General features: G+C 59.6%; 2 protein-coding genes across 6 annotated transcripts; one reads left to right on the top strand and one right to left on the bottom strand.

Annotated features, from left to right (window-relative positions):
- Positions 1-116: 116 nt before the first annotated feature.
- On the bottom strand, positions 117-7764 carry Lrrc45 (leucine rich repeat containing 45). Its single transcript, XM_051159239.1, has 17 exons — positions 7126-7764; positions 6758-6819; positions 6248-6318; positions 5869-6047; positions 5567-5695; positions 4946-5058; positions 4555-4613; positions 4184-4261; positions 3196-3331; positions 2683-2760; positions 2469-2580; positions 2308-2378; positions 1883-1975; positions 1485-1577; positions 996-1169; positions 747-894; positions 117-507 (listed from the first exon to the last, which is right to left on the bottom strand). The coding sequence occupies exons 1-17, from the start codon at positions 7343-7345 to the stop codon at positions 311-313; spliced, it is 2013 nt and encodes a 670-aa protein (XP_051015196.1). The 5' UTR covers positions 7346-7764; the 3' UTR covers positions 117-310.
- A 131-nt stretch (positions 7765-7895) lies between these two features.
- Cenpx (centromere protein X) lies at positions 7896-10165 on the top strand. Of its 5 annotated transcripts, none has more exons than XM_051159237.1 (5): positions 7896-7937; positions 9567-9618; positions 9706-9759; positions 9946-10031; positions 10113-10165. In XM_051159237.1, the coding sequence occupies exons 1-5, from the start codon at positions 7911-7913 to the stop codon at positions 10125-10127; spliced, it is 234 nt and encodes a 77-aa protein (XP_051015194.1). In that variant the 5' UTR covers positions 7896-7910; the 3' UTR covers positions 10128-10165. The 5 variants fall into 5 exon arrangements, with proteins under 5 accessions (XP_051015194.1, XP_051015193.1, XP_051015190.1 ...); XM_051159236.1 differs by having other exon boundaries at positions 9943-10031; XM_051159235.1 differs by lacking the exon at positions 7896-7937 and adding an exon at positions 7954-8098.
- The last annotated feature ends 8590 nt before the right edge of the window (positions 10166-18755 follow it).

Here is an 18755-nt window from a genome sequence, read left to right as displayed (position 1 = left end):
CGTCATTCGCGCGGTCCGGGCAGCGGGAGCAGGAGAAAGGAACTGGACGAGAATGTATCACCAAGTACAAAAGTCCTGTATTTCCACCCCGCGGTTGAGGCGTCGGCTCCCTCCCCTGGTCCGCGGTTAAGGGACTAGGTCGTCTGAGCGCGTTCCTGCGCGCTCCGTCCCGCCGTGGCTACCTTGGATGAGCAGGTGTGCCGGCGAGCACTGTCGCTGCAGCTAATGCTTTTAGACCCCAGGCCTGCCCTTGAGAAAGGAATGCGGTACTTCTGCCCTCGCTGGGCACCCCAGGCCTCCCTCCCTCCCTTCATTTAGGGGGGCTCAAGGCTTTCAGTGGGGACCCCTGCACGTAAGACAAGATAGCGTTTTGCAGGAAGCTTGCTCTCTGGGCCTCTTCGTCCCGCATTCGGGAAATCTCTGCTTCTTTGAGCCGCAGCTTTTCTCGGAGAGATGCGTTTTCACTCTCTCTGTCCAGCAGCGCCTCCCGGTGCTCACTCCCGACCACTGCAAGTGAGAGCTCACTCAGTAAGGAGGGGATAGGTGGGTACCTTGACGCCTTGAGGTGGGGTGGCTTTGATCCCAGCATTGAGGCGGGAAGGGGGAGGGGAGCAGAGGCAGGTAGAGCTCTGCGAGTTCGACGCCAGCCTGGTCTATAGAGCGTGAGTTATAGGACAGCCAGGCTACACAGGGAAGCCCAGTCGTGGGCCACGCTCAGCTGCTTACGTGGTGTGTGCTGTGCTTACCCTTTAGTTGGCGCTCCAGGGCTGCCACTTTCTCCCTCAGTGCCTCCTGGGCCACCAGGTCAGCCTGCATTCGGCCCATCTGTTCTTGCAGCTCCACCCTCACCCTGGTCACTTCAGCCACTTTTTCTTGGTCCTTGTTGCTGAGCTCCTGGGATTGGGTTGGGGAGGGTGAGATCACAGCCTGGCCGGGACCCCTCCCCCCTCTCCCCTCCCCCTTTCCCCACCCCCCACTCCCCGACGCTGTGCTACCTGCTGCAGCTCCTCCAGGCGCCGCTGTTGCCCCTCTATCTGCAGGCTCAGCTGGCTGGCCCGGGCCTGGAACTCAGCTACCTTCTGCTGCTGCTGCAGGCAGGAACCCTGCGCCTCGTCCCTTGCCTGCACCAGCAGCCGAATCTTCTCCTCCAGGTGAGCAAGGCGGTGTTGCTGCGGGTATGGGAATGGCTGAAGTACACGAAGGCCTCCCGGTCTGAGCTCAAAACTGGAGGGCCGACCTCCAGCCCACTGCAAGGACCGAGGGGGCGACTTCATGGTGTCACTAAAGTTGTCCTGCAGCCAGAAGCACCTCCCACGGTGCTCGCACTCCCCCACCCCGCCCCCAGTGTATCTCGCCAAGTCTACCTGTGGCCTCTAGCCTTCCTTGTACCTTGTACCCATGCAGCCCTGCTGGCTGCTGGATCCCCTGCCTGAGCCCCAGCCCTGAGCCCCAGCCCTGAGGCCCACAGCCCTGGTCTTGCTCACCTCCTCCAAGCGGGCCTGGTTCCTGGCTTTGATGAGCTCCTCCTCAGCTTGGCCACGCTCACTCAATGCTGCTGTCTTCACGCGGCTCAGCTCCTGCATGGCAGATAGCTACCACTAGCCCGTCCTCTTGGCCCCCCACCTCCTGGATCTAGGGCTCCTTCCAGGCCACTGAGCAGCCAGGACAGAGAAACTTCCCCCACAAGTCTCCTCAGAGCCACACACCTAGTTCTCGCTCACTGAGCAGGGCTTTTACTACCAATGAGGCCAGAATGCTATTTTTAGTTTCTCTCAGGGACACTGATGGGTGGACCCTCATTCAAGACCTGAGGGGTATTCCGGGGTCCTGAGGCCATGAATACTACCCTGTACTCAACTCAGGGCCCATGGGGGAGTCTCACCTCCTCCAGGGACAGCCGCAGGGCCTCTAGTCTCTGAACCCTCTCCTGCATGGCCCTCTCACTCTCTTCCAGGTGACGGGCCATGTGATCCACCTGTCAACCGAGAGGGTCAGGGCTAGCAAACCCTGACTCCCCTAGCCCTCACCCCATGGAGTCCCTGCCCTGGAAAGCAAGTGTCACTTGGCAGAGGCCTGCCCTGAGGGTCCTGGTGGACACTACGGGCAGAAGCTCTGGTCAGGAGGACACACAACAAGGAAGTCCACAGCTGCCTGAACTATGGGCACTGTCGCCGGCAGCTCTGGCATCGCCAGCTCCAGGTTCCCCGGCCAGGGGCGCACGCTGGGAGTAGTGCATCACACAGGGCTGGTCTGCAGGGCCCCAAGTGCAGGCAGGAGACCCATGGGTGTCCATAAGACAGCAAGCACCTCCTTGGAGCGCAGCTTTTCCAAGTCTTCCATACTCTGTTTGGCTCTCCGCTTCTCCACATCCAAGCGCTCTGGAGAGGGAAGAACGTGGTGAGCCGTCTCTGGGGGTATTTGCCCCGGGAGCCCCTTGTCCCTTCAGTGCCAGGCCTGCCCGTGCCTACCCTCGGCCTGAATAACACGGATCTTCAGCTCAGCTGATGTGTTTGTCAGCTCCTGCCTGGTCAGAAACAGCTGCTCCTGCTGTGACTTTACCTTCTGCTCCAGCTCATCTACCTGGGAGTGGGCAACACCAGAGGAGGCCTCCCCTCCTGCGACGCCACCCTGGGCTCTCTGAGCAGCTGGCTCCATCCCCTCTCAGACCCACACCCCTCATACCTGGCTCCTCAGCAGCAGGTTTTTCTCAGTAGCAGCAGACAGGTCCCTGAGGAGCTTAGATTCCCGATCGGCAGCTTCCTAGAGGGGAAGGTGACAGCTGCTACTGTCTGGGGAAGGCGACAGCCACCACTGCCTGGGGAAGGTGACAGCCACCACTGGGGAAGGTGACATCTCTCACTGTCTGGGGAAGGTGACAGCCACCACTATCTAGGGAAGGTGACAGCTGCCACAGCTGGGGAAGGTGACAGCCACTACTGTCTGGGGAAGGTGACAGCCACTACTGTCTGGGGAAGGTGACATCTCTGTCTGGGGAAGGTGACATCTCTGTCTGGGGAAGGTGACAGCCACCACTGTCTGGGGAAGGTGACAGCCACCGCTGTTTGGGGAAGGTGACAGCCACCACTGTCTGGGGAAGGTGACATCTCTCACTGTCTAGGGAAGGTGACAGCCACCACTGTCTGGGGAAGGTACAGCCACTGTCTGGGGAAGGTAATCACGCAGCCCAGCTCCTACCTGCTGCTGTAGCTTGCGCTCTTTCTCCTGTCTCTGGGAGAGGCTCTGCCGCTCCTGTTCTGCTGTGGCCAGCAGCTCCCCTAGGTCCTCCGCCTTCTGCTCTGACAGGGCCAGAGCAGCTTCTGTCATCTGCAGCCTACAGAGAGGAAGACGGTCAGGAACGTCGCCTGCTTGGCAAAGGCCTTCTGTTCTCATGCCTCCCAAGCCTCTATTCGGACTCCCCCCTCTGCCGTGTGTCACGGTTCTAAGTGTGAGGTGTTCGAAGGCAGCCCTCCTCTGCCGTGTGTCACGGTTCTAAGTGTGAGGTGTTCGAAGGCAGCCCCCCTCTGCCGTGTGTCACGGTTCTAAGTGTGAGGTGTTCGAAGGCAGCCCCCCTCTGCCGTGTGTCACGGTTCTAAGTGTAAGGTGTTCCAAGGCAGCGCCCCTCTGCCGTGTGGCATGGTTCTAAGTGTGAGGTGTTCCAAGGCAGTGCCCCCTCTGCCGTGTGTCACGGTTCTAAGTGTGAGGTGTTCGAAGGCAGCGCCCCTCTGCCGTGTGGCATGGTTCTAAGTGTGAGGTGTTCGAAGGCAGCCCCCCTCTGCCGTGTGGCATGGTTCTAAGTGTGAGGTGTTCCAAGGCAGCCCCCCTCTGCCGTGTGGCATGGTTCTAAGTGTGAGGTGTTCGAAGGCAGCCCTCCTCTGCCGTGTGTCACGGTTCTAAGTGTGAGGTGTTCGAAGGCAGCCCCCCTCTGCCGTGTGTCACGGTTCTAAGTGTGAGGTGTTCCAAGGCAGCCCTCCTCTGCCGTGTGTCACGGTTCTAAGTGTGAGGTGTTCGAAGGCAGCGCCCCCTCTGCCGTGTGGCATGGTTCTAAGTGTGAGGTGTTCGAAGGCAGCCCCCCTCTGCCGTGTGGCATGGTTCTAAGTGTGAGGTGTTCGAAGGCAGCGCCCCTCTGCCGTGTGGCATGGTTCTAAGTGTGAGGTGTTCCAAGGCAGCGCCCCCTCTGCCTCACTTGGCTTTGAGGGCATTGATGATGGACTGTCTCTCGTTGAGGGCTTCCTGAAGCTGCCCGACTCGTGCTGCTGAGGCCCTGTGGATGAAGAAGTGTTTCTGGGAAATGCCAGCTCAGAGCCCCTCCACCCCCCACCCCCCGTGGCTTCTCTCAGCAGCTGTGACCTACACACTGATTTCCATAACACCCCAGGGCTCCAGGCACAGAGCTAAGCATTCATGCCCACCAGCCCACTTGCTTGGAAGCAATAACCTTGTCCTCTGGCCTTGTGTCAGACAGGGCTCAGGTTAGGTCACTAACGAACCAGAAGCCAGGCCCTGAGCCCCAGCTAAGCTAAGGCCCTACTTCCGACAGCCCCAGGGCTCGCTCACCGGCTGCTTCTGGCCATTTCTTCCCGTTGCTTGTCAATGGTCTCCATCAAATCCAGAAACTGTGGACAAAGTCAGTCAAAGCATCATTAGGAGCAGGGTCTACCTTGGTCAGGGCTGCGAGAGCAGGTCCCCATCAACACTTCAGGCCATGAAGGACTCAGTTGTTTTGACCCCACTGCCTCTTTCAGAGGGTGGGTGACTGACAGAGGGAGACCTGGAGGGGAGGACTCCAGTTTGCGCTCAACTCTGAGCTGAAGTCAGCATACAGGAGGTGGAGCCAGGGGGCCCTGGTTAGCCTTGGCTCAGAGACCTTCAGGAAAGGAGGGTGGATATACCATGCGTGTAAGGGAGAAAGCTGCCAGCCCAGGGCTGGTGAGGGCACCGTGCTCACCTGCTTGGACTTCTCTTCCTGGAGGTGTTGAACCTCCTTGCTAAGGATGGTGGTGCGGGCTCGGTTCTCCCGAAAGGCTGTGAACCGGTCCTGGTTGTGGTTCATGGCTTGCTCTGTCAAGAAAGTGCCATGTTATCCACTGGGCTCAACCTTAGGGGCGATGACTAGCCCTGTCCTGCACTGCCTGACCCTGGAAGTGCGTCATCTGGGAGCCCCACCCTAGGAAGGGTATTTGACTTTAAGAGGTGGGGGCTATAATGACACAGGCCTGGCACCCCCCACCTCCACCCACTCTGTGTGCAGCACAGGCACAAACTCACAGGTAGCTGGCGAGGGGTGAGGGGATACCAAGAGGCCTCCCTAGCGTAGGCTCTGGACACTTGCCGGCTGTCAGAGGAACACTTCAAGCCATGGGGCCTGAGGTCCTTGCCTGTGAAGTCAGCACCCGTGACTACTGAGGTGGGCGCCAAAAAACCTGCCTGCCTTGAGCTAGCCACTCGTATCCCCGGTGGCCACACCCTTCTGTGGCATTAGGGCTTCTGTTAAATGGACTCCAAGCCTTGCTCCGACACCCACCCTGAGGCCAGCCTGGAGGCAAAAGGCAGCCCTGAGAGCCCATACCTACGGCTCTCAGGATGTCACCCGGGATGTTGTTTCCAGCCAGGTCCATCCTCCACAGGGATCTGTTGCTGGGGAGACAGTTCACCAGGGCCCGGCCCCCCAGGAGGCCAATGTTATTCCAGCGCAGGTCTGGAAGGACACGTGATGTCACTCAGATGGATTGGAAGCACTGGCCTGGCCTAGGGTGATTTACTGCCTGTGGCTGCCAACACAACCAGGAGCCCAGGGCAACCTCCCCAGCATCTGAGGGACAAGGTACCCCAGTGTCTCACTGGGGTACAGCAGACTTCAGGAGACCTTACCCAGATGCTGGAGGGTGGTGTTGCCCTGTAGGGCCAGAGCCAGCTCCTCCGCTCCCTTGTGAGTGATCTGGTTGTTCCGGAGGTCCAGCTGCCTCAGGGTGGTGTTGACCGCCAGGCCCCCACAGAAGGTGGCAAAGGCATCTTCCCACATGCCTAAGTTGTTCCACTCTAAGGTGAGGCTGCAGAAAGGGCGGACACAGGTTCTCGGCTCAGCAGAGCACTTGCCCCACGGAGTCCAGGGTGTGTGGAAGGCAAGGCATGGCCAGCTCACTCCCCACCAGCAGGTGCAGAGCTGGTTGCAGGGCTGTGCCCACCGGGGCCAACCCTGAGCCCACAGACATGACGCTGTGAGGTATAGGTGAGGCCTGGATGTAGTCACCTCTGGATGGACCTGTTCTGCTGAAGGAGCCTTCCCAGAGCCTCGGCTCCTGTAGCTCGGAGGTTGTTGCCCTAGGAGAGGAATACCTTGGCCAGTCATTCTTGTTACCTGGCTCCTAACACCACGTCTCAGGCAGTGGGGAAGGCTAGGGGGCAGCTCTGGGCAAAGTTGTGGCTGCCAGGTCCTATTTTTTCCTGATCTTAGGGCCACCCTACTGCCCAGTCCCTTGGTGACTTTGTGAATACTGTGGAGATCAGGGTATGTAGGACATGCTTGAAACAACACTTTGCCTTGTGGACACTCCCCAAACCCATGGCACCATCAGGAGCAGCTCTCAGACAATGGGTATTGGGGACTCTTACAGACATGGCCTGGCAACTGTCAAACCCCAGGTCCTTGCCTGGGTCTCTGTCTCTGTCTCTGTCTCTGTCTCTCCCTCCCTCTCTCTTCTCTGTCTCTCTGTCTCTTTCTCTCCCGCCGCTGCCCGCAGTACAGGCCTCCTGTGCTCACCTTTAGATTCAGATGCTGTACAGTGGTGTTAGCACACAGCCCTTGGAACAGCAGTGTGGACCCTGTGTGAAGGTAGTTGGAGGAGAGGGCTGTCCCAGGGCTGGCTGTTCTTGGGGTACCATTGTTTTGGGTTGCTGTAAGGTCATGTTAGAAGTATTCGAGCTTGCCAGGCGTGGCGTTCTTGGGCCAGCATGGGTGACTGTGAAAGCTGTCTCTATTACAGAGACGTTGGCCTCTACTCCCAGGTTTTGGAAAATAATTCTGAGGTGCAGAGAGAGGAGAAAGCAAAGGCGGACCCCCCACAAAGACTTTCCTGCTTAAGGCTACCCAGGCGAAGCAAAGCCGCTGTTCTGAGGCGGCGGCCTCACCTTCCTCACTCAGCATGCAGTCGCTGAGGACAAGCTCCTTCAGCAGCGGCTCCTTATGTAGCAGCTTGCCAAGGGCCCTGCAGGTGTCCACCGTCAGGCTCTGGGTAGCCAGGTCCAGTTGGCCCCGCGGAAGCTGGTGCAGTCGCTGCAGAACAGCCTCCTGGGGCTCAGCCCCACTCTCTTTGCACAGGCGGTTGTAGGAGCGCCGGAACTCCTCCATGTCCCCGAATGCTGACAGGGGCTCCCAAGCATCCCCCTAGAGACGGGCTGCAGATAAGCTTGCTAGGCCGATGGCTGGGAGCCCCTTTCCCTAGGGAATGTACACGGGGATGAGCTATAGAGAGGAGAGGCCTGAAAGTGTGGAGTACAAAGGAGGTTGGAAGCGCCTGAGGATGAGGTTCGGTGATAGGGAGAGCCGGGGCGCAGAGCACTGGCCTAGGAGAGCTGGTAGGCGGCTTTGCACGTACCCTGGTCCCGCCCTGCGGCCCCCAGCCCGCCCTCGCGACGTGGCCTAGGGTAGCTGGTGCTGTGCTCAGGACGCGGTCCCGCGCGCCTCAGTATCCAGGAAGAGTGTGGCGCGCAGGGAAGAATAGAAACTACAACTCCCAGGAGGCATTGCGGAAGAGGTGCTAGCCGTAGGCCAATGAAAGCGAAAGGCGGGCTTGCGCTGGGGAGCGCTTGGATGATTGGCTGCTGGGGTTGGAGGCGGGACTTCGGGGACGGGCTCCGCGTTCATTGGCTGGGATGTGGGAGGGTTCCAGAGAGAGCGCGCTCAGACCGTAGCGATGGAGGAAACCAGCGGCTTCCGGAAGGTAAGACCCTTCAGAGCGGTGGCAGGTTCGGTCGGGCACTGCGGGTCCCCGCGTGACCCCTGTGCATGCGCGAAGTCAGCCTTATCGCCGTGCTCCCGTGTCCTTGGCGGGGGCTCCGGCAGCAGGGGAGACCTGGGCAGGGCAGCCCGCGCGCTCTGCAGGTAACGGGCTGGACGGTGCGGCCGGCAACTCGGCCGACGCGCGTGCGCCGGGCACACTGACGCGAGTCTCCACTGTTTGGGTCCAGGTCATTCCTCAGTGACAGGTTCGCCCATTTGCTAGAGGGAAACTGGAGCGGGGGCATTCCTTTCCAAGCTAAATGGTGCGGTTCAGAGTCGCCTTTCCTATCAGGCCAGTGCGCGCCCTGTGCGGAGTTGGGGCTGCGCTCTCTGTCCCGTTCAGTACTTGAATAGAGTTTGGGGGGCGTTGGCCAGAACCGGGGCTGTGGACTATGGTGAGCGGGCTGTCCCGGGACTGACAGGGAGGGAGGGGTCTGTATGCCTGGCTGTGGAGCACAGCTTCTCTAACCCTCCCCTCAGCAGTCACATCCACTGGCCCATGGACCGGCCCGCAGAGCTCTAGGCCAGGCCTGTGCTTTGGCTGGCTCCCCGACGTGGGCTTCCGCCCAGGTGCTCGCGGTCAGCCCGTTGCGGGTCGAACGGGTGGAGCCTTTAGTGTGCAGGGAGAAAAACACCAGCAGGTGGCGCTGCTCTCACGTAGTTGTTCTGACTAGTTCACCTGTGCCTCAGTCATCGTGCCCACTTCCACCCGTGCCCCTCTGCCGCGAGTGGGCATCATGGCCTCCGTGCGGCTGATGCTTGTGAATCCAAACTACCTTCCTCCGCAAGCCACCGACTTCTAGGGTCGTGGGCGCCTGTTGCTGCGGACCTTTTGCCTTTTCCCAGCCACTGCCTGTTGTGCTCTGCGCTAGGCAAACTTCAATGGTCTCATGGCTTCAGACGGCACTCGTCGTGTCTCGCTGAATCCCTAGGCCTCCGGATTCCCCCCTCATCCCCATCTCTCACACTGCCACCAACCTGAGGCCTGGCTACCCCCTGCCATTACAACCCGTCATTACAGCTGGGTCTCTCCAGAGACCTAAGTGTCTTCCCAAAATTAGTGCTGTGTCTCCATTCACAACTAGAAATGACTTCCAGTTTCTTGCCAATGACAGCTCATGGGTTCTTGGGTACATGTATGTCCACCCACCTACCTCTCCAGCCACAGCCCAGCTTTAACAAGCTGATGTCGTGTGTGTGTGTGTGTGTGTGTGTGTGTGTCTGTCTGAGTAGACACAAGCCAGGACTGCCAAAGGGGTCAGCATTCCTCAAGGCTGCCAGGGTCCACTCTAGCGCATGTGCCCTCCCCACCCATCTGATGGAGTATTATCTCCCAGCAGTGAAGGTGGAGCCCTGTCCCTCAGCGTCCAGGATGTCACTGAACTTTCTCGCGCTCCCTGGTCCCTACAGGAAATAGCCCTTACTACATCTCCCCTCACAGCACATCTGGCTTCGTCCCCTCAGCACGGGAAGCAGCCCAGGATGGCACTGTTCTTAGCTGCATGTCTGTCCAGAACTGATCTGTGAGGGGTGGGGGTGGGCCATGACACTGACTCCTCCCTCCCTCCAGGAGCTGGTCAGCAGACTACTCCACCTACACTTCAGGGATTGCAAGACTAAAGGTTTGGAGTCCCAGTGGGGTAGGAAAGAATGTGGGGATAGGGGGGGTGGGGTAGGGCTATCCTGCATGACCTGCTTTTTCTCTGCAGTCAGCGGGGATGCACTGCAGCTCATGGTGGAGTTCCTGAGAGTCTTTGTAGTCGGTAAGCTAAGGGCCAGCACCAGAAAGATGGACGTCCCTTGTTTTATTTTTCCGGGCTACCACCAACCCTAAAAGCTTACTCAAGCCACCGAGGCCCCTGAGGGCTGACAGTAGATGCAGAGGAGACCAACAAGGGTGGGGTAAAGCTGCCTGGCCTCCCCAGCTCACTTCAGTGTTTCACCAGAAGCCGCTGTCCGTGGGGTCCGGCAGGCGCAGGCAGAAGACCTGGATGATGTGGGCGTGGACCAGCTGGAGAAGGTGCTTCCGCAGCTGGTAGGTGGGATGCAGGTGGGGCAGCCAACTGCTCTCCAGAGCGGCGCCAGTGTGGTCACTGAGCACATTTCTCCTCCATAGCTCCTGGACTTCTAGAGTTACCCTCCTGCAAAGTCTACGGTGAATTCACACCACCAATGCCTAGTTCCTCAGTTCCCCAGCTTCCAGAGGCTGCGGAGGCTCAGCAGCTGTGACCCTCCCTAGCTGTTGCCTCTGGGGTCCTTGTGAGACAGGTGGCGGGAAAGGTGAACCACCCTCCACTATAAACAAACCAGCTGGGGCAGGACAGCCTTCTTGCCACCCTACAGCAAAGCTGCTGTGTAGCTTTTTACCAGCTGACCCCCACCCTCAGGATGCCTCCCTGAGCTGTGAATTGGTTCTTACAAAGCAATATCAATAAATCAACAGCACCGCTCTGAGGCAAGGCCTTCCTGTCGCCACTAATCACTGCAAGTCAGCTGCTTCAAAGCTTGAGCGCCATGCTGCCTTCCGTCTGCCTCAGTGGGACAGATGCACCGCTCTAGAGCCGGCAGGACATGTGTGCACATGCTGCAGGAAGACTGGAGCCTTCACACAAGTGGCTCCTGCCACAGGCCACAGCAGCTGCCCCTGGTAGGCAACAGGCTGCGCCCATGTTTCTGTGAAGTGGTGGAGGCACAAGGTGAGAAGCCCGCAGAGCCGCTGCCTGGGGCTGCCTGTGGCCACGCTCAGCAGCAGACTGGTCACGCTCAGCGGCAGACGGTTCTCCTTTAGCCCTGCCCTGCCCAGTGCAGCCTGGGAACAAGGAAGGGACAGGCTGTGGCCTCAGGTGGAACTGTGAGGCCTTCCTGGAAGCCCAGTCCAGCCTTGAGCCCTCTGATGATCAGGTCCTGGCAGGCCAGTTCTCAGAAACACAGGGTGGGTCTCAGGGCACCTTACTGAGGCCTGAAAAGTCCCTCTGCCTGTCAGAGTCCAGTGTGGAAATACCATGGAGCACCCAGGAGTTAGGAGATCCAGTTACCCAGGATCAAGGCAGTGAGAACTGAAAGGGCTAGGACAGAGGTGGAGGACAGGTGGGCTAGGACAGAGGTGGAGGACAACAGGGCTAGGACAGGTGGAGGACAGTAGAGCTAGGACAGAGGTAGAGGACAGAGGTGGAGGACAGCAGGGCTAGGACAGAGGTGGAGGACAGCAGGGCTAGGACAGAGGTGGAGGACAACAGGGCTAGGACAGAGGTGGAGGACCGAGGTGGAGGACAACAGGGCTAGGACAGAGGTGGAGGACAGCAGGGCTAGGACAGAGGTAGAGGACAGAGGTGGAGGACAGCAGGGCTAGGACAGAGGTGGAGGACAACAGGGCTAGGACAGAGGTGGAGGACAGCAGGGCTAGGACAGAGGTGGAGGACAGCAGGGCTAGGACAGAGGTGGAGGACAGCAGGGCTAGGACAGAGGTGGAGGACAGCAGGGCTAGGACAGAGGTGGAGGACAGGTGGGCTAGGACAGAGGTAGAGGACAGGTGGGCTAGGACAGAGGTGGAGGACAACAGGGCTAGGACAGGTGGAGGACAGTAGAGCTAGGACAGAGGTAGAGGACAGAGGTGGAGGACAGCAGGGCTAGGACAGAGGTGGAGGACAGCAGGGCTAGGACAGAGGTGGAGGACAACAGGCTAGGACAGAGGTGGAGGACCGAGTGGAGGACAACAGGGCTAGGACAGAGGTGGAGGACAGCAGGGCTAGGACAGAGGTAGAGGACAGAGGTGGAGGACAGCAGGGCTAGGACAGAGGTGGAGGACAGCAGGGCTAGGACAGAGGTGGAGGACAGCAGGGCTAGGACAGAGGTGGAGGACAGCAGGGCTAGGACAGAGGTGGAGGACAGCAGGGCTAGGACAGAGGTAGAGGACAGAGGTGGAGGACAGCAGGGCTAGGACAGAGGTGGAGGACAACAGGGCTAGGACAGAGGTGGAGGACCGAGGTGGAGGACAACAGGGCTAGGACAGAGGTGGAGGACAGCAGGGCTAGGACAGAGGTAGAGGACAGAGGTGGAGGACAGCAGGGCTAGGACAGAGGTGGAGGACAACAGGGCTAGGACAGAGGTGGAGGACAGCAGGGCTAGGACCGAGGTGGAGGACAGCAGGGCTAGGACAGAGGTGGAGGACAGCAGGGCTAGGACAGAGGTGGAGGACAGAGGTGGAGGACAGAGGTGGAGGACAGCAGGGCTAGGACAGAGGTGGAGGACAGCAGGGCTAGGACAGAGGTGGAGGACAACAGGGCTAGGACCGAGGTGGAGGACAGCAGGGCTAGGACAGAGGTGGAGGACAGAGATAGAGGACAGCAGGGCTAGGACAGAGGTGGAGGACAGCAGGGCTAGGACAGAGATAGAGGACAGCAGGACGAGGACAGAGGTGGAGGACAACAGGGCTAGGACAGAGGTGGAGGACCGAGGTGGAGGACAGCAGGGCTAGGACAGAGGTGGAGGACAGCAGGGCTAGGACAGAGGTAGAGGACAGAGGTGGAGGACAACAGGGCTAGGACAGAGGTGGAGGACCGAGGTGGAGGACAACAGGGCTAGGACAGAGGTGGAGGACAGCAGGGCTAGGACAGAGGTAGAGGACAGAGGTGGAGGACAGCAGGGCTAGGACAGAGGTGGAGGACAGAGGTGGAGGACAGAGGTGGAGGACAGCAGGGCTAGGACAGAGGTGGAGGACAGCAGGGCTAGGACAGAGGTGGAGGACAACAGGGCTAGGACAGAGGTGGAGGACAACAGGGCTAGGACAGAGGTGGAGGACAGAGGTGGAGGACAGCAGGGCTAGGACAGAGGTGGAGGACAGAGGTGGAGGACAGAGGTGGAGGACATCAGGGCTAGGACAGAGGTGGAGGACAGAGGTGGAGGACAACAGGGCTAGGACAGAGGTGGAGGACAGCAAGGCTAGGACAGAGGTGGAGGACAGCAGGGCTAGGACAGAGGTGGAGGACAGCAGGGCTAGGACAGAGGTGGAGGACAGCAAGGCTAGCACAGAGGTGGAGGACAGCAGGGCTAGGACAGAGGTGGAGGACAGAGGTGGAGGACAGCAGGGCTAGGACAGAGGTGGAGGACAGCAGCGCTAGGACAGAGGTGGAAGACAGAGGTGGAGGACAGCAGGGCTAGGACAGAGGTGGAGGACAGAGATAGAGGACAGCAGGACTAGGACAGAGGTGGAGGACAACAGGGCTAGGACAGAGGTGGAGGACAGCAAGGCTAGGACAGAGGTGGAGGACAGCAGGGCTAGGACAGAGGTGGAGGACAGCAGGGCTAGGACAGAGGTGGAGGACAGCAGGGCTAGGACAGAGGTGAGGACAGAGGTGGAGGACAGCAGGGCTAGGACAGAGATAGAGGACAGCAGGGCTAGGACAGAGGTGGAGGACAGAGGTAGAGGACAGCAGGGCTAAGACAGAGGTGGAGGACAGCAGGGCTAGGACAGAGGTGAGGACAGAGGTGGAGGACAGCAGGGCTAGGACAGAGATAGAGGACAGCAGGGCTAGGACAGATGTGGAGGACAGAGGTAGAGGACAGCAGGGCTAGGACAGAGGTGGAGGACAACAGGGCTAGGACCGAGGTGGAGGACAGCAGGGCTAGGACAGAGGTGGAGGACAGCAGGGCTAGGACAGAGGTGGAGGACAGCAGGGCTAGGACAGAGGTAGAGGATAGAGGTAGAGGACAGAGGTGGAGGACAACAGGGCGAGGACAGAGGTGGAGGACAACAGGGCTAGGACAGAGGTGGAGGACAGCAGGGCTAGGGCAGAGGTGGAGGACAACAGGGCAGGACAGGTAGAGGACAGAGGTGGAGGACAGCAGGGCTAGGACAGAGGTGGAGGACAGCAGGGCTAGGACAGAGGTGGAGGACAGCAGGGCTAGGACAGAGGTGAGGACAGAGGTGGAGGACAGCAGGGCTAGGACAGAGGTAGAGGACAGCAGGGCTAGGACAGAGGTGGAGGACAGAGGTAGAGGACAGCAGGGCTAGGACAGAGGTGGAGGACATAAGGGCTAGGACAGAGGTGGAGGACAACAGGGCTAGGACCGAGGTGGAGAACAGCAGGGCTAGGGCAGAGGTGGAGGACAACAGGGCTAGGACCGAGGTGGAGGACAGCAGGGCTAGGACAGAGGTGGAGGACAGAGATAGAGGACAGCAGGACTAGGACAGAGGTGGAGGACAGCAGGGCTAGGACAGAGATAGAGGACAGCAGGACGAGGACAGAGGTGGAGGACAACAGGGCTAGGACAGAGGTGGAGGACCGAGGTGGAGGACAGCAGGGCTAGGACAGAGGTGGAGGACAGCAGGACTAGGACAGAGGTGGAGGACAGCAAGGCTAGGACAGAGGTGGAGGACAGCAGGCTAGGACAGAGGTGGAGGACAGCAAGGCTAGGACAGAGGTGGAGGACAGCAGGGCTAGGACAGGTAGAGGACAGAGGTGGAGGACAGCAGGGCTAGGACAGAGGTGGAGGACAGCAGGGCTAGGACAGAGGTAGAGGATAGAGGTAGAGGACAGAGGTGGAGGACAACAGGGCTAGGACAGAGGTGGAGGACAACAGGGCTAGGACAGAGGTGGAGGACAGCAGGACGAGGACAGAGGTGGAGGACAACAGGGCTAGGACAGAGGTGGAGGACAGCAGGGCTAGGACAGAGGTGGAGGACATAAGGGCTAGGACAGAGGTGGAGGACAGCAGGGCTAGGACAGGTAGAGGACAGAGGTGGAGGACAGCAGGGCTAGGACAGAGGTGGAGGACAGCAGGGCTAGGACAGAGGTGGAGGACAGCAGGGCTAGGACAGAGGTGGAGGACAGCAGGGCTAGGACAGAGGTAGAGGATAGAGGTAGAGGACAGAGGTGGAGGACAGCAGGGCTAGGACAGAGGTAGAGGACAGCAGGACGAGGACAGAGGTGGAGGACAACAGGGCTAGGACAGAGGTGGAGGACAGTAGGGCTAGGGCAGAGGTGGAGGACATAAGGGCTAGGACAGAGGTGGAGGACATAAGGGCTAGAACAGAGATAGAGGATAGCAGGGCTAGGACAGAGGTGGAGGACAGAGGTGGAGGACAGCAGGGCTAGGACAGAGGTGGAGGACAGCAGGGCGAGGACAGAGGTGGAGGACAACAGGGCTAGGACAGAGGTGGAGGACAGCAGGGCTAGGACAGAGGTGGAGGACCGAGGTGGAGGACAACAGGGCTAGGACAGAGGTAGAGGACAGAGATAGAGGATAGCAGGGCTAGGACAGAGGTGGAGGACAGAGGTGGAGGACAGCAGGGCTAGGACAGAGGTGGAGGACAGCAGGACTAGGACAGAGGTGGAGGACAGCAAGGCTAGGACAGAGGTGGAGGACAGCAGGGCTAGGACAGAGGTGGAGGACAACAGGGCTAGGACAGAGGTGGAGGACAGCAGGGCTAGGACAGAGGTGGAGGACAACAGGGCTAGGACAGAGGTGGAGGACAGCAGGGCTAGGACAGAGGTGGAGGACAGCAGGGCTAGGACAGAGGTGGAGGACAGCAGGGCTAGGACAGAGGTAGAGGATAGAGGTAGAGGACAGAGGTGGAGGACAACAGGGCTAGGACAGAGGTGGAGGACAACAGGGCTAGGACAGAGGTGGAGGACAGCAGGGCTAGGGCAGAGGTGGAGGACAACAGGGCTAGGACAGGTAGAGGACAGAGGTGGAGTACAGCAGGGCTAGGACAGAGGTGGAGGACAGCAGGGCTAGGACAGAGGTGGAGGACAGCAGGGCTAGGACAGAGGTGAGGACAGAGGTGGAGGACAGCAGGGCTAGGACAGAGGTAGAGGACAGCAGGGCTAGGACAGAGGTGGAGGACAGAGGTAGAGGACAGCAGGGCTAGGACAGAGGTGGAGGACATAAGGGCTAGGACAGAGGTGGAGGACAACAGGGCTAGGACCGAGGTGGAGAACAGCAGGGCTAGGGCAGAGGTGGAGGACAACAGGGCTAGGACCGAGGTGGAGGACAGCAGGGCTAGGACAGAGGTGGAGGACAGAGATAGAGGACAGCAGGACTAGGACAGAGGTGGAGGACAGCAGGGCTAGGACAGAGATAGAGGACAGCAGGACGAGGACAGAGGTGGAGGACAACAGGGCTAGGACAGAGGTGGAGGACAGCAGGGCTAGGACAGAGGTAGAGGATAGAGGTAGAGGACAGAGGTGGAGGACAGCAGGGCTAGGACAGAGGTAGAGGACAGCAGGACGAGGACAGAGGTGGAGGACAACAGGGCTAGGACAGAGGTGGAGGACAACAGGGCTAGAGACAAGGTGGAGGACATAAGGGCTAGGACAGAGGTGGAGGACAGCAGGGGCTAGGACAGGTAGAGACAGAGGTGGAGGACAGCAGGGCTAGGACAGAGGGGGAGGACAGAAGGGCTAGGACAGAGGTGGAGGACAGCAGGGCTAGGACAGAGGTAGAGGATAGAGGTAGAGGACAGAGGTGGAGGACAGCAGGGCTAGGACAGAGGTAGAGGACAGCAGGACGAGGACAGAGGTGGAGGACAACAGGGCTAGGACAGAGGTGGAGGACAACAGGGCTAGGACAGAGGTGGAGGACATAAGGGCTAGGACAGAGATAGAGGATAGCAGGGCTAGGACAGAGGTGGAGGACAGAGGTGGAGGACAGCAGGGCTAGGACAGAGGTGGAGGACAGCAGGACGAGGACAGAGGTGGAGGACAACAGGGCTAGGACAGAGGTGGAGGACAGCAGGGCTAGGACAGAGGTGGAGGACCGAGGTGGAGGACAACAGGGCTAGGACAGAGGTAGAGGACAGAGATAGAGGATAGCAGGGCTAGGACAGAGGTGGAGGACAGAGGTGGAGGACAGCAGGGCTAGGACAGAGATAGAGGACAGCAGGACTAGGACAGAGGTGGAGGACAACAGGGCTAGGACAGAGGTGGAGGACAACAGGGCTAGGACAGAGGTGGAGGACCGAGGTGGAGGACAACAGGGCTAGGACAGAGGTGGAGGACAGCAGGGCTAGGACAGAGGTGGAGGACAGCAGGGCTAGGACAGAGGTGGAGGACAGCAGGGCTAGGACAGAGGTGGAGGACAACAGGGCTAGGACAGAGGTGGAGGACAGCAGGGCTAGGACAGAGGTGGAGGACAGAAGGGCTAGGACAGAGGTGGAGGACAGCAGGGCTAGGACAGGTAGAGGACAGAGGTGGAGGACAGCAGGGCTAGGACAGAGGTGGAGGACAGCAGGGCTAGGACAGAGGTGGAGGACAGCAGGGCTAGGACAGAGGTAGAGGATAGAGGTAGAGGACAGAGGTGGAGGACAGCAGGGCTAGGACAGAGGTGGAGGACAACAGGGCTAGGACAGAGGTGGAGGACAGCAGGACGAGGACAGAGGTGGAGGACAACAGGGCTAGGACAGAGGTGGAGGACAGCAGGGCTAGGGCAGAGGTGGAGGACATAAGGGCTAGGACAGAGGTGGAGGACATAAGGGCTAGGACAGAGGTGGAGGACAGCAGGGCTAGGACAGGTAGAGGACAGAGGTGGAGGACAGCAAGGCTAGGACAGAGGTAGAGGACAGCAGGGCTAGGACAGAGGTGGAGGACAGCAGGGCTAGGACAGAGGTGGAGGACAGCAGGGCTAGGACAGAGGTAGAGGATAGAGGTAGAGGACAGAGGAGGACAGCAGGGCTAGGACAGAGGTAGAGGACAGCAGGACGAGGGACAGAGGTGGAGGACAACAGGGCTAGGACAAGGTGGAGGACAGCAGGGCTAGGACAGAGGTGGAGGACAACAGGGCTAGGACAGAGGTGGAGGACATAAGGGCTAGAACAGAGATAGAGGATAGCAGGGCTAGGACAGAGGTGGAGGACAGAGGTGGAGGACAGCAGGGCTAGGACAGAGGTGGAGGACAGCAGGACGAGGACAGAGGTGGAGGACAACAGGGCTAGACAGAGGTGAGGACAGCAGGGCTAGGACAGAGGTGGAGGACCGAGGTGGAGGACAACAGGGCTAGGACAGAGGTAGAGGACAGAGATAGAGGATAGCAGGGCTAGACAGAGGTGGAGGACAGAGGTGGAGGACAGCAGGGCTAGGACAGAGATAGAGGACAGCAGGACTAGGACAGAGGTGGAGGACAACAGGGCTAGGACAGAGGTGGAGGACAACAGGGCTAGGACAGAGGTGGAGGACCGAGGTGGAGGACAACAGGGCTAGGACAGAGGTGGAGGACAGTAGGACGAGGACAGAGGTGGAGGACAACAGGGCTAGGGCAGAGGTGGAGGACAGCAGGGCTAGGACAGAGGTAGAGGACAGCAGGACTAGGACAGAGGTGGAGGACAACAGGGCTAGGACAGAGGTGGAGGACCGAGGTGGAGGACAACAGGGCTAGGACAGAGGTAGAGGACAGCAGGACTAGGACAGAGGTGGAGGACAGCAGGGCTAGGACAGAGGTGGAGGACAGAGGTGGAGGACAGAGGTGGAGGACAGCAGAACTAGGACAGAGGTGGAGGACAGCAGGGCTAGGACAGAGGTAGAGGACCGAGGTGGAGGACAGAGGTGGAGGACAGAAGGGTTAGGGTCAGCAGGGAAGGCGTGTACTATGAAGGGACAACTCTCACAGGACATAGAATAGACTGGAGGGTAGCTTCTGAAGGCTATGCCAGACTGGGTCAAGCTGGGTGGACAGAGCTGCTTTGAGTGTCTACAACTTCACACACACACACACACACACACACACACACACACACACACACACACACACACTCTCTCTCTCTCTC

Source organism: Acomys russatus, chromosome 16, assembly GCF_903995435.1.
Source record: "Acomys russatus chromosome 16, mAcoRus1.1, whole genome shotgun sequence".
Lineage (NCBI taxonomy): Eukaryota > Metazoa > Chordata > Mammalia > Rodentia > Muridae > Acomys > Acomys russatus.
The sequence above is the reverse complement of the archived record's forward strand: the minus strand, read 5'-3'. Positions and strand labels throughout refer to the sequence as shown.